The sequence below is a fragment of the Asterias rubens genome, chromosome 2 (assembly GCF_902459465.1).
Source record: "Asterias rubens chromosome 2, eAstRub1.3, whole genome shotgun sequence".
Taxonomy (NCBI): Eukaryota; Metazoa; Echinodermata; class Asteroidea; order Forcipulatida; family Asteriidae; genus Asterias; species Asterias rubens.
In genome coordinates, this window is record NC_047063.1 from 16,702,121 (window position 1) to 16,717,249 (window position 15,129).

Below are 15,129 nucleotides of genomic sequence, written 5' to 3' on the forward strand. Positions count from 1 at the left end.
CAAGACGGACATTTTTTTTTCCACAATAATACCCATCACCACTTCTACTCACTTGGAAAAAATCCAAGTGGACATTATTTTTAGGAAGACTACAAATTAAGAAAAAAGGACGTTCAGCCCTGGTCAACAAAATGTATCATGGTAAACACTGCACGCCCGTCCCCGCCTTTCCCCGATACAAACTTGTTTTACCCGCATTTAGTATATATATACATTTTTTGGTACAAATGCCCCAGTAGTTGTGTTAATCGGGAAAAAATGTTAAGGAAAGAAAATAATGCTTAAGCCATGAGAAATTATTCCCAAGTTTGAGAAATAATTCCCCACTATAGGATTCTTTAAGGAGTTATCGAAAAACTTATGTGGGTAACAAAGCAGCCTATAAACATGTTTAATAAATGATACAGGTACTCTTACTATAAAAGAGTGACCATTCCACTCTCTTGTCTCTGAAGTGCTGTCAGATTTGCTCTTTTGTGGGTGAAAGTCAATCTGTGTCACTCTTTTTGAGTGAAGTTGTAACGAACTTCTCTCTGAGTTGAGTTGAAAGTACCCGTCTGCCAAATTGCCGTACTATTATGGTCCTTTGTAAAAGAGTGGTGAGCTGACAAAAACTTGTGTTTTGACTCGATGACATTGAGAGAGGAAGTCGAGTCTCGATAGTTCTAGATCGAGACTATGGATGTACGGAGGGGTGGGGACACACACTCTAAAAACTCCCGGGTCAGAATTGACCCGGATTTTGGTCCCAGGGAGCCAGATCCATTTCTGGGTCAGTTTGACCCGGAATCTGTGTCATTGTGTCCCGAAATCTGAGTCAAAATCCCCGCTTTTAACAAAATTTCTGGTCACAATGACACATATTCAGGGTCAAATTGACACGGATTCCGGATCAAACATTATGGGACCCAAATCGGGGTCAATTCTGAGACGGGAGTTTTTAGAGTGCACGTGAATACATCACTGATACAGTGGATGAATAGCATAACATGCTACATAAAATCACAGAGCTAGGACCCTATGATAAACATACATATGGTTTTGAATAGATACCTTAACCCACGCCCCAACCCCAAATTACCTAATAAATAGATAGCATGTGAACCAATTTCATCTTTAACATAAACATTTGACTTTTATTTGACTGTGTGAGGATCCACGAGAGTTTTTAGCCGGAAATCTCCCCATATCCCAAGCGAATAAAACACCAAATGTGTGTCTTATCCTTCAGTCCACATAGTAGTCAAAATAAACCTTACCACATATTAATGTGAAATAACAAATAACAACAACTAATATTAGTTATTTTTTTTCAACGAAACAAAGTGACCAGTAATTCCATCACATTAATTTTCAACTACTATTGATTTTTCTTTCGTCATGCCTTTTTTTATCAGATAAATTACGAATGTAGACTTACATCTGCGTGTTTCTTTTTAGAACCAGGTTTCTCTTCTTGCGTTTGGTACTTGTTGATTCGCCAGTTAGAGAATTTCATATGCGTTATACAGTATCTTTGCCATATTCATGCATACTGAATAATGCATTCAGATAAGTGGATCCGGTGGTGGGCGTACGAGCTTTTGTGAGTCGAGACATCCGGGCATTTCGAATAGCAGCCACATCGTGCGTTGAGGCAAATGTTGTTGAAAGGAGCATGTATTGTGATAATTTACCATACGTTGAATGGTTTGAAGAGGACAAAAATTAACAAGCTTATTAGAAAATGCAGTGCAAAATACCGGGTATTAATAATGATGTTGTTACATTGTAGACTATAGCCTGAGGTATAAACGAGAATATAAAACTTATCAATAGCCCCTTTTCGTGTATTCTGTTTGTCTAGTCTGTCTTGTGTTTTCTTTCTTCTGTATATTATTTTATGTTGTTTGTCTGTCCATAGGTTAATGCACAAAAGCCTCTGCTTCACCCTAACCTAAATCATTGTAAACTTTCAGATCCTAAGATACTAAGTAATACTGTAAACTACTCATAATTTGAATATAATTATAAAACTTTGTAAAATGTGTAAGTGTACGTGTAGGGCAGCAATGAAATAAATGTTTGCAAAAATAAAACATAAAATAAATAAAAAAATACAATTGAGTTAAATTAGGAAAAAAGTACTTTTTTCTTTCCAGAATTAGTGTTTTATTTTATCACCATCATAATTTGTAGTTTTTGTGTTTAAAATTTTGTTCACAATTGAATGGTGTAAATTTAAACTGCAACGCTTAGCGTTTGACCACAAAGAAGATACAATAAAAGGCAATCGACATGATTCTTCACGAGCGGATAAGAGCACCGGATTCAAGCTCTGGTGTTTGATCAGCGGAGTGTGGGTTCGAATCCCGGTTTTGACACTTGCTAAATAAAATTGGGGAGGTAGTGCTTTCTGCTCTACCGGCCAGGCTTCGGACTGATGATACCCAAGCCTACATCCGTATGGACTGTAAAGGGGGTAACCCTGTTTCAGCCCTAGGAGTAGGTGGCATAGACCTCTGGACAAAAATAATTGTAGCCCACACCTTGAAGTGGCCTTCAGGCCTTGTGTGTCTGGCGACTTGCATACAAAAAATAATAATAATAAAAAAATGCAAACTTTACTTTTACAACAGCATTACCTTTAAATGATTTGGGGCATTGCATAGGTTATGAATCAATATATATGTGGTTTGCGGTAACATCATGTGTGTATCTACTTGCCGGTAAGAACAAACTAAGAACAAACTCTACCTGGCAAGTAGATACACACATGGTGTTACCGCAAACCAAATATATAACATTACCTTTGATACTAAGTTATGCAAGTATTACTATGACTTGAGTCGCCAAAATATTACACCAGTTTTTTGTTTCAACCAATATAAATTTACAACAAGTCAACGATTGTACAGGTTTACACATATTGAGTGGCTCAGAGTGGAATTGGATGAATATTATCGCAAGGTAAAATTTGGGCTGTTCCATTTCACGAGGCGAAGCCGAGTGAAATTGGGTGAAATGGAACAGTCCAAACTTTACCGAGCGATAATATTCCTTCCATTCCACGAATTAAAGCCACTCAATATTTGTTTTATATAACTGAACTGACATATAGATCCTTGTCATTTGATGTATTTTTTAAAAGTATAACAGTATGAAAAATCACACAAACTACTGACAAACAAAAATCATATAGCAACAATGCACAAATCGGATCACAACCTTTTGTACAGGTGCTCCTTTGTTTTAGCAGCGGCGCGGCGGCGCCGCACCGTGTGCCAGGCCGAAACCAAAGTGCGCCAAAAAGGGTGAAACGTGACCCTGCTAATTTTAATTTTTTTCAACACTTTTGAGGTTGCTTATACCCCATGGGACCATTTTATGGGGAAATTAAGCAAAAAATATATATATTGACTTGTCATGACCTCTTAAAGGTATTCAAATCCACAGAAATTGGCCATAAAATGAAAATAGTTGCAGAAATCTTCATAAAGCAAAATTAGACACCTTGCATTGAGTTACGGAGCTAAACTTTCACTTGGCTCTAGTTTAGGGTTCATATTTGAAGGAAATTAAATCAGTTTTTATTTTTGTTGAAGTTTTCTATGAATAAATACTGACAATTGTGTCAACATTGACATGAAATTTACGTTTTCTGTGTTCAGCAATACGGAAACTAAAGATTGCCGTCGATTGCTGCCTAAAGTCTACTCATTTTTAATAGAGCAACTTGTTTGCATCATTTTGGTACAAAATTTAGCTGCGACAACCTGCGATACACGATTTTAGAGCAGTTTTTCTGAAGCGATCACTGTACGTTTTCGCCCCTTTTCTGATTATTACATATGGCGCGCTCTACTGAGAAACACGACACCCGAGCAAGGCTGCGCTCGCCGGAAAGGTGCAATTATGATACCCCTATTTATGTCTGATTGCGCAGTTGAAATTTCAATGTACTTGGTGTCTCATGTTGTGATGAGGGATACTGCCGCTAGTTGTCTTTACATGTATCTGTCAGCTGTACCACAGTGCACAATGGCGTCTTTACCAAGAAAGCGATTATTTGAAGTTGTTAGTTCTGTTGATGATGCATCAAACATTGCAAACTCTTGTCGTGGTTGCTTAGAATTATTCACAGATGTGTTTCATGTTCCGCAATGTGATATTCCGGAGGAGATTCGTCAGTCAGTGACAAAAAACATTCGGGATTTCATTTACAAATTGAGGAGGAAATGGGCAGAAAGCAGCCGAAACAAACAGAGTTTTGAACGTAAGAACACAGACTGGCTGAAAGGAGAATTGTGTTTTGACTGAAAAGCAATAATTAGTCACAATTTTACCGCGATAAACAGTCCATTACATCAGGACCAATCAAAAAACGGTATTTTGCTGACGTCATACTCCGATCTAATTATCACCAATGGATTTTACGGGTCGGAAAAGCTAAATATGTGAACCTTCCTGCACAAAACTTAATGATTTATATTTTTGGCGCACTTTCATCCCATTCTGCACACCAGCCGGCTGGTGTGAAACATTTGGAACAAGGATGATCCTACTGTTGAATGGGAACTGCTTTTCCCCATGGGCGAATAGGTCTTTTTGATCGCCGGTGCGGATGGGAGTAATAGTGAATGTCACGTGAAGTAAGTTCCACCAATCAAGTGACAAGGATCTGTGTCAGTTATATAATAACTGATATTTACATTTTTTCCAGTCCTATTTCACACTTTCCTACAACTTGAACCACCATCGACAGGCCGAACACAAATTATGCAAATGCGGTCTACAAGACAAGTCAAACATCAACACCAGAGCCAAAGTTCACGGAGATGGCAGAACACAATTTTTGTTGCTGCAGAAATGAGCAGGGTACCCGTAACAAATTGTACATCTGGCTGTTACTTTGCCCGGTAACCATGTTGTCGTTACCGTAATTTTGTTATGCTTGGCTACTTAGCAGATCTATGAAATTGGGCACATGACCTTAAAGGCAGTGGACACTATTGGTAATTGTCAAGGACTAGCATTCACAGTTGGTGTATCTCATCATATGCATAAAATAACAAACCTGTGAAAATTTGAGCTCAATCGGTCATCGAACTTGCGAGATAACAATGAAAGAAAAAACACCCTTGTCACACGAAGTTGTATTCGTTTAGATGGTTGAGACTCAAGTTCTAAATCTGAGGTCTCGAAATCAAATTGGTGGAAAATTACTTCTTTCTCAAAAACTATGGCACTTTAGAGGGTGCCGGTTCTCACACTGTTTTATACCATCAACCTCTCCCCATTACTCGTCACCAAGAAAGGTTATATTATGCTAATAATTATTTTGAGTAATTACCAATAGTGTCCACTGCCTTTAATTCACGGTACTGCTTAAACCGCAGAATTCGGCGCTTCTTTACAGCGCTCTTTGAAGGTGTGATTCCCAGGGATGAAAGCACCGATTTCCACGGTAAGCAGAGCCAGCATTTGTTACACCATCCTAAATAGCGTTACACCATTGAAACACCAATCTATTAACTGTGCAGACTAAAGCTAATGCTAAGCCCATTTACCCTACTTATTATCTTGTTTTGTGTTGTACTTTTTTTAAGTTATGAAGGTCGGTTGAGTTAAGGGGTTGTTTGGCGTCTTATCTTCATTTGACATCCTTTGAGGGAGATGTCACGTCTGTTTTTCCATGGTACCCACTGCACTCCTTGGTATTCATTAACGCTTTCGGACTGACTGTACTTGCCATTCAGATTACTCTCGATGCTGTTACATTTGTTGTACCACCAGCCACCGTTGAATTTTGCAGCGCAGTTAGTTGAACCAGAGTCGTCGTTATCCTCGTCTTTCGTTGTGAATGCCCTCTGATGCCTCTCCAGGCCATCACCTTCGAATTATAAAAGAAAGGACCAATGAATGAATGAATAGGAGGTAACTGCTGCTATTTAGTTAAGGGGCCGGTGTACGAAGCAAATCTGTCCACAGGAAATTATTGTGTCCCCCATAAGGGAAATAGGGAGCTTTCGGTTAGGGACGGTATGCACACAGGACGGAGGCATATAGCGGTGGTCCGGATGCTCTTGCTCGAATGATCCCGTCATGTTTGTTGTGGACCGGACGGTGATATAGACTTGACTGATCATCAGCCGCTGTATATACTCTCCTCCTCAGAAGAAGAATGAAAGAGAATCAATGTAAATTTTGTCTAAACTGAACGGCTTTTAGAATAATGGTTGTTGGTGCTGCTGCATGCTGCTGATGTTGTTGTTGCTGTTGCTGCCGCTATTTTCATTGTTGTTGTTGTAGTGCTGTTTTGGTTGCGGTTTCAATCGTCGTTGTCGTCGTCGTTGTTTTTGTTGATGTTGTTGCCGTTGCTGTTGTTGAAATTGATAGCTGCTGTTGTTTTTGCTGTTGCTGTTGTTGATGTAGCTTTTGTCGTCGTCGTTGTCGTCGTCGTCGTCGTCGTCGTCGTCGTCGTCGTCGTCGTCGTTGTTGTTGTTCCCCTGCCAGTATTCCTACACCCAACCCCAAACCCTCCCAACTGACCCCTACCAGTGTCGCACCCGTAACATCTCCCACTCTCACATCAAGCCACAACCTGCGAAGAACTCTAACTATTAACCCGCTTCCGAGGAGTGGATGGATGTTAAAGCAGGAGAGCTTCGTTTGGTATTAAACTTTAGAAATATAGTCTGTAACGATTTTTTGTTTTTTTTTGTCGAGGGGGATTCTCAGTACCTGCATTTCCTAGAATGGGGTTGAATTCACTGACTGTAAGATCATACGTGTCTCCAGTGATGCTGAACTCATCGTAGCGAACGCTGGCATTGCTCCCGTCAAATGCCTCCAGATCCACCACCAACTCCCACTTGGTGTTGTCGTTGTCTGTCAGGGATCGAAGCTTGCTATTTCCCCACCAGAACTCACCCTCTAGATCACCAAATCCAGCTTCGTAGTCTGCCCAGGTACGATTGAACTCAACAGAGCCGTTGAAGCGTTTCTGAATAACCTAGGAATGTTAATGATACCAATAAATATAAACAAGTTTTAACTTATTTGAAGCTTTGCCATGGTGTGTATTTCAAGTCATTTATTGTTTTCCTTTTATTGTAATAAACAATGTAACCCTATCTGTTTTCAATGAGTAACAAAAAGGACAAAAATACAAGGCAAAACAGCTAGAAGTAAATTTTAATGAGATTACCCTTCGAGGTAATTGGGATTTAGGTTGGAGTTTTGGGACAACAACAAAACACGAGGCCAGTAATTTTTCTTAAATAGAGAAAACCTGCTTAAGAAGAAAATCACTGCTTTACGATATTCCGTAGAAAAGAGCAAGCCACGAGTAGTAAATTGTACTTGATACACATAGTTGTCTGGTCTGGCGCATGAAACATGTCATAATAGGCGCCACGTAAAAGTTGAACATGAGTAGAATTTATTACAAAAATCACTTTAAAAAAACGAATTTGAGAGTTTTTACCGTCTTGTTGTATTGTTTTAATTGTATTGTAAATTATCGAGCAATCCGAAATGGATGTATACGTACAATGAACCCTTCGCCACCGCTCTCCGTTGAGTTTAAGTCACAGAAGGCCTCTGTGGAATTACCATCAACTAAGATGTTGTGCACTCCATCAGTATCGTGTCCCGAATCGAGGACATCCTGACAGTCATTGTAGACTGGGATTGCAGTTGTACTAGGGGCTGCAGAAGTAGCTTCTGTAGAACGAACACACATGCACAATGTTATGGAAACCAGCGTGGAAAAGGTTTGTTTTAAACTCAACAATGTTGAGCCTGACAATGTGTGGACAATGTGTGGACAATGTCCATGTTTTGTGTGATCAACCGTAGAGGGCGGATAACAAACACAACCGCCTTCACAGTGTTTTTTTTTAGGATAGGAGTTTAACGCATAGTCCTTAAAGGCAGTGGACACTGTTGGTAATTACTCAAAATAACTATTAGCGTAAAACCTTACTTGGTGACGAGTACTGGGGAGATGTTGATAGTATAAAACTTTGTGAGAAACGGCTCCATGTGAAGTAACGTAGTTTTCTAGAAAGAAGTAGTTTTCCATGAATTTGATTTCGAGACCTCAGATTTAGAATTTGAGGTCACGAAATCAAGCATCTGAAAGCACAAGGGCTACAAGGGTTTTTTTTCTTGCATTGGTATCTTACAACTTCGACGACTAACTAAACTCAAATTTTCACGGGTTTTTTATTACACAACTTCAATCAAGTTAAGCCTTTAGTGAGGCATCTGAAAACACACAAATTTGTGGAACATTTGTGTTTTTTCTTGCAACTTCGATGACCAATTGAGTCATAATTTTCACAGAGTTGTTATTTTATGCATGTGTTGGGATACACCAAGTAGACTGCATGGTCTTTGTCAAATTAACAGCACATCCTCACAATTACAATTAAATGATCTTTGAAATCAAATTTATCTTTAAAACTGCATCATCGATGAGTGGGGACAACATAAACCATTGCTATTGATCTTGTCGAAGTGTTTTTCTCTCTTAAACCCGGATTACATTCTTACCAGTTGTAGTTGACTGACGGTTCAGGTTATCACCTTGCGTGCTTACATCGTATAAGAGTACATGAGAAAATGATTGGTATGTTTACAGTAATGTAATGTTTGGCATCCTACCTTTTTGAAGGGAGCGAGGATGTAGGGGCCTTCCCTCTTTAATCCATTTTTTATAAAAAATTTGCTGCCAGGCTTTTTGGGGGAATTTCAATTAATTTTCTATAGATTTTATATATAAAATTGATATGGTATTATTTGATAAGCTGTTTTCCAATTTTTTTGTGACGTTTTTGTCATTGTACCATTTTGTGCCTTTGTTATTTTTATTGTCTGGATCGCCTTTAGATAGTGATTATTTTCGCTATTTGGTTATCCGCAGGCTTGTTCTCTGTGTAGTCATATTTTTGTTGCATATTCTTTGTATGCACTGTTTGCCTGGAAATAAATAAACAAATAAATAAATGTATCAAACAGATGTTTGATACGGAGCTCAGAAACCAATTGCCACACCCATTCTCTTGAACAACCTTCCCGCCCACATCCGTGCCTCAACTACACTGGACTCATTTAAGGCGGCTTTCAAGACCAACTTATACAAATCCAAGTAAGCTTGTTTAGTTTCAGCTATTTCATCCCTCTTAAAATTGTCATTTTGTTGTTGTCGTGCATTTTGGGGGTCTTTATATATAAGTGTGTTTTGTTATTTTTCGTTTCAGCGCCTACAAACCCTGTATTAAGCGCTATATAAATGCATGTTATTATTATACCAGCTTTGCTTGGAATCCTGAGATAATTAACTGCAAGATGATGATATCACCATCTCAACATGTCGGATTCCACTCTCAGAGCTCCGTATAGTTATTATGTTTTCCAGGATTGCGATCTTACCTAGTGACGTTGAAGTTCTCTTTGGGTCTTCACTTTGAGCGTTTTCATTTGGACATCCTTGTGATCTACGGAGTCCTTCAGGGTCCTTTGGAAGAGTGTCGATGTAGACGGGTTGGTCCTTCCTAGGCGGTGCATAAGCGTTGTGTCCGCCCAGCATGACTTGAGTGCAGGAGCAAGGATCGCCCGGTGGTAGAACGAACCGTACCCTGCCGCCTGCAGATTCATCTGGTTCAGTACCAAGTACACAGACACGGGCTGCCACAGAAGTAACTGTTACCAATGGAAGAGGTTGCCTCAATAAAAATAATTAGTATGCACAAATAAACTTTTTGGGGGCTACTTCTGTTTTTATTAAACTATGTGACATGTAGAATGTACGCAAAATCATAGGTGAAAACAATTCAGCCGCACATGTTTTAAAACACAATATCGAAAATTACCCTACTGATATATACACAATGACAAACAACTATTAAGTTTGAGTCATTGATTTTATATTATTTTTATTTTATTTTTCTGACTGGCTCTTTTTTTGCTTTGTTGTCTCTGCTGTTGTGACCAGTGGTTTAATGATGTTGTTGTTTTATATTGGTTTTGTTATTTCACCTTTTCTTCTAAATGCACTATACTTGTTTTTATTAATACATACATTGTCTAGCCTAATAGCCTTAGACTTCAAAACATGGCCTCTCATAAAACTCAAATTCCGGCCCCAAGTAGGAATAATTACAGCCATTAAAATTAAAAGGTTGGCTCAGATTAATCAGCAACACGTTCTTTGCGACAAGGGATTGATGAATATTAACAATATTATATTTCTTTGTGATGGCGATTTTTTTTTTAATAAGCAACCTTGGCCCTCAATCGATGTAGTCACGTTCTGGCAAGCGCATTGGCTTAATTTTCCACGAGTTAAGATCTCCAGCACAAAATTATAATGAGTAGCTTTTACCGAACGTAAAAATCAATTCATCTTTTTTTATTGTGTATTGTCATCATAATTTGTTTTTAAATTAACTCAAATATTTGTCACAGGTCTTTTTATTTTAGTTATGGTCGATCAGGCAAACTCATGTTTGTGTCTCTGTGACTATTTTGTCAACTTTACCAAAGCTTTATTTTAGAAAGGATTATAATCGATTTTATAGTGCACGTTTTATACCAAATTCGCTCTCCACCGAGTTGGTTGTTATAATGGTCATTAACTGACTTGTGGAGTAAACACTTAATTAAGATATGGCAATTAGTTAATTTCTTTTTCAAATTTCAGTTTCTACAATTATGCCTTGTTAAGTAAGAAAAATCTGCTCTCAAATTTGCTGTTAGGTAAATCCAGTATTCTACTACAAAAGAGGTTTCTTTTGAGGGTATGGTTAGACTACGTAAATTACTGAGGTTTGAGCGAGCTCACGCGCCGTTTTTTTTGCGCGTTGTGCACGATGTGAAGTGAGGCTGTGCCAGACAACCGCGAAGTTGTCAGGCTCTAGCTGATGCATCTACCCCTTCAAATCAATTGACAAGAATAAAGGAATTTGCGGCTTCTTCAGTAGATTTTTATTAAAAGTATTGACAGCAAATTCCTTACAATGAGGGCAATGCAATACTACAATTTCCCTGCACTTAACACTTGACATCGTACGTGTGAACATTCTCGTAGAATTTCCTAGTTTGTGGAACTTAGTTTGGTTTCTGGCAGTTTATTCACGGGTAAGTTCTCTAGTACAAATTCCACAATATTTATTCCCTGATTTGGAGAAAGAAAAGCCTCGATTGTACAAAGAAATGCAACAACAATCATGTATTTTTAACGCACGTTGATATTGCACAACGCTTTTTCTGTTGACGTTAAATACCCATCTCAGGTCACGTGACATTCTGTCTGTTGTTTTCATTCATGACAACAATTAAGCAATTAACAAATGTAATTTTACTTTGAATGTTTACCTTCAAATGTCTCAAGTCTTAGGCAATGTAGCAAACACACGTCATACAACCGATTTAAATTATAATAAATTGTATTGAGAAAAGTCTGCTAAGCTGTAAATTGGAGCAAAAGTAATGGTATTTAACAACGTATACTTTCAAGACAGATGCACACGATAATTTATAAAAACAGCATTTTAATTTCTATGGTATTTCTAAGGTTTTCCGGCGTATTTCAAAGAAAATCCATTCATTTTAACACTCAACTTATTTAGTTACGTTTGGAAATGATTTCTCCTTTGAATCAGCATTAAACAGTTAGAAGGAGTAATTCAATTGGATTAGTTATCCATTCACATGTCAAAATAGTTTTATCCATTTTCTGTCTAGGCAGCAAGACTCATTCAATTTGAATGCCTGTTGTAAAAATTGTATATTATTGAACTTTTGCTGAAATCTACCGTGAAAACCTATTGAAATGTATTCATAAAAACCGCAGACAATTTCGCTATTCATATTGGTGGAGAGCGCGTCACGTGGGGTGTTGAAACCTTTGATAATGACCCGTGTTTATGACCGGTTGTGAGCGGGACAGTTTCTTCATTCCTATTGGTCGAGAGCAACGGCTGGAACAGGTTGTGCCACATCAAGCGATGTTTTGGATTGTTAATGTTATTACCATTAAATTTTTATTAAAAAGTTGTTATCTTGAAATTCATGTTGTGGTGGCCAAGTCTCAGTATTTATGATGTGTCCATTTATTACAGCCCTAAACTCCATGAAAGAACACTTCGCTAGTATTCAACCCAAGCATTGTGTATATTATTACCAGTTTTAAAGGCAAACAGTTTACATTAAAAATAGGTAACTTTACTTCAAAATTAATTAATTATTTTACATGAGTGGGTTTATACCCAGCAATTCAGTAAAAAAACTACCCAATATTGATGTTAAGTTTTACACAACTATTTACATTGTAAAGCGGTAAAGTCTTTACTTCAAAATTAAGTAATATTTTACATGAGTGGGTTTACCAAACAATTCAGTAAAGAAAACTACCCAATATTTATGTAAACTTTTACACAGCTATTAAGCAAGACATTACTCAACGCCTGTTGGGTAAAAAAGTTTTACCTAATCGTTATGGTGTTCGCCCACAACATCTAAAACAGGTAATAATTTACACAAGTTGTGTAATCTTTTCTCTGTGTGTAGTGGTTTAAACCCGCCGAGGGCTGGTTCTTGATAATTTACCTCGACTTCGTCTCAGTAAAATTATCAAGAACCAGGCATCAGTTGAAAACTTCTCACCACACATTGATTCCATTATTTATGTCGAAGGAATTAATTTAAAGACCCTGGACACTATTGGTAATTGTCAAAGACCAGTCTTCTCACTTGGTGTGTTCTCAACATTATATGCATGAAAAAACAAACCTGTTAAAATTTAAGAACAATTAGTAACCGAAGGTGCGAGACTATAGTGAACAAAAAACAACCTTGTTACACAAAGTTGTGTGCTGTCAGATGTTTGATATCGAGACCTCAATTTCTAAATCTGAGGTTTCGAAATCAAATTCGTGGAAAATTACTTCTTTCGAAAACGTCACTTCAGAGGGAGCCGTTTCTCAAAATGTTGTATACTATCAACAACCTCTTCCCATTAAGCCCGGTTCATACTTCCTGCGAATGCGTATGCGATACGAATGTTGACGTCACAAATTCGCAACGAAAAATTCGCAGCAGTTGCCCTTTGCTCAACTCACTTGCGAATATCGCTGCGAAAGGAGGGTTGTGACGTCAAATTCACGTCAAATTCGCTTCGCATTCGCATTCGCATTCGCATGAAGTATGAACGGGGCTTTACTCGTTACCAAGTAAGATTTTATGCTAACAATTATTTTGAGTAATTACCAATAGTGTCCACTGCCTTTAACTTTAGATTTACCTTCTATAGCAGCTGTAACAACGAGTAAGAGAGTAAGAGTCGGTAGCAACAGATCCATGCTGGAGTCCACCACACAATATTTGCTGTTACAAACAATAACTGTTAAGTCAATGCGTCTCTACTAAGTCATCAACATCTATAACGTTTTCACATAAGGTTGTTTGCTTTATTCTTGAAGAAAACACAATCTGACCTACTGGAGCAGCGACTGACGCTTGAATGCCGAGCTCAACTAGTTACAGCCATGAACAATCAAATAAAAACGGTTTGCTAAGATTTATCAGCAACACGTTCTTTGCTGCAAGGGTTCGATGGAAGAGGGATTAAAAATAGACTCCATTGTTGTTGTTTTTTTCTCTCTTTGTCATAAGCAACCTTGGCCGCCAGTCGCTGCGCTGTCACGTTCTGGCTAGGAACTGGTTTAATCTCCAGGAAAAATTACGATAAACCGTTTTTTACCTAATATTTTAGTTATTTCTCTGCTATCATTTTTTTTTGCGTATATTATTTGTCAAATTGATTTTTGTTCCTCTCCAGTCCTCAAGTGATGGTACGTCAAACAGTTTCCATGGCAACATTATACATGAACAGTTACCCTTAAAGGCAGTGGACACTATTGGTAATTAGTCAAAATAATTGTTATCATAAAACCTTTCTTGATTACGAGTAATGGGGAGAGGTTGATGGTATAAAACATTGTGAGAAACAGCTCCCTTTGAAGTGACGTAGTTTTCGAGAAAGAAGAAATTTTCCACGAATTTGATTTCGAGACCTCAGATTTAGAATTTTAGGTCTCGAAATCAAGCATCTGAAAGCACACAACTTCTTGTGACCATGGTGCGACAAGGGTGTTTTTTCTTTCATTATTATCTCACAACTTCGGCGACCGGTTGAGCTCAAATTTGCACAGGTTTGTTATTTTATGCTTGTGTTGAGGTACACCAACTGTGAAGGCTAGTCTTTGACAATTACCAATAGTGTCCAGTGCCTTTAAAGGGCTTACAATAAGACGGCGAACGGGAAAAGTACAATTTCCATGACTTTTTTTTCCTCGCAGCTATGATGGCTTGTGTTGCGAACTTTTGGTTTTGGTTCAGATGTTTTCTTACACAAAATATAATTACTATACCATACCAGCAACTACAGTCATTATACGGTCGTAAACATTGCTACTACGCGACATGCCTTATTATAATAGATAACCTTAGACGTTATACACTGATTGTTCACAGATGTTAACTAAATCTGGTCACCTTTTTTGAAATCACCTGTTTTAAATACGAACGCAAATTTGATGGATCATAGTGTGTAGGACACAATCGGTCACAAACACTGGACTGTTATAAAAAAAGGTCATACATAATCTTTCGTCAGAAACAATGGGTCGCATAATACTAGACAGTCAGAAAAAAGGGTCTGGCATAGCAGTGTGTCGAACACACAGAGGTGGATCATAATGACTTGTAAAATAACATGATGGGTCAGACACAACGGTTTGTCGCACAGACTTGGTAGTACATTATGGGTTTTTTGGTCACAATGGGTTGCCACGCTCTTTGATGTCGGAATTTAAAATTCGAAATTCATTTCGGCGGCCACTATGGTCCATCTCAGACATAAGCATGTGCCATCTTTCAATTCGACTAAATTCAATTCATTGTTTTAATCACCCTCAGTAGGCAAATACATCAGTTGACAAGCTCCATAGAAAACATTTACTAATTATGATGGCAAGAAATATACAGTTATACAATTAAATATAAAGATTATTTGACAAATGGGAAGCAGATATGTAACAATGGTTGAATTATATACAAGTGAATACATATAAAAGTGAC

At 38.0% G+C, this 15,129-nt stretch overlaps 1 protein-coding gene across 1 annotated transcript; it reads right to left on the reverse strand.

Annotated features, from left to right (window-relative positions):
• Positions 1–5,500: 5,500 nt before the first annotated feature.
• On the reverse strand, positions 5,501–13,349 carry LOC117305161 (microfibril-associated glycoprotein 4-like). Its single transcript, XM_033789964.1, has 5 exons — positions 13,292–13,349; positions 9,421–9,690; positions 7,535–7,707; positions 6,724–6,994; positions 5,501–5,872 (listed from the first exon to the last, which is right to left on the reverse strand). Exons 1-5 carry the CDS (start codon positions 13,347–13,349, stop codon positions 5,607–5,609), a joined length of 1,038 nt encoding a protein of 345 aa, XP_033645855.1. The 3' UTR covers positions 5,501–5,606.
• Positions 13,350–15,129: the final 1,780 nt, after the last annotated feature.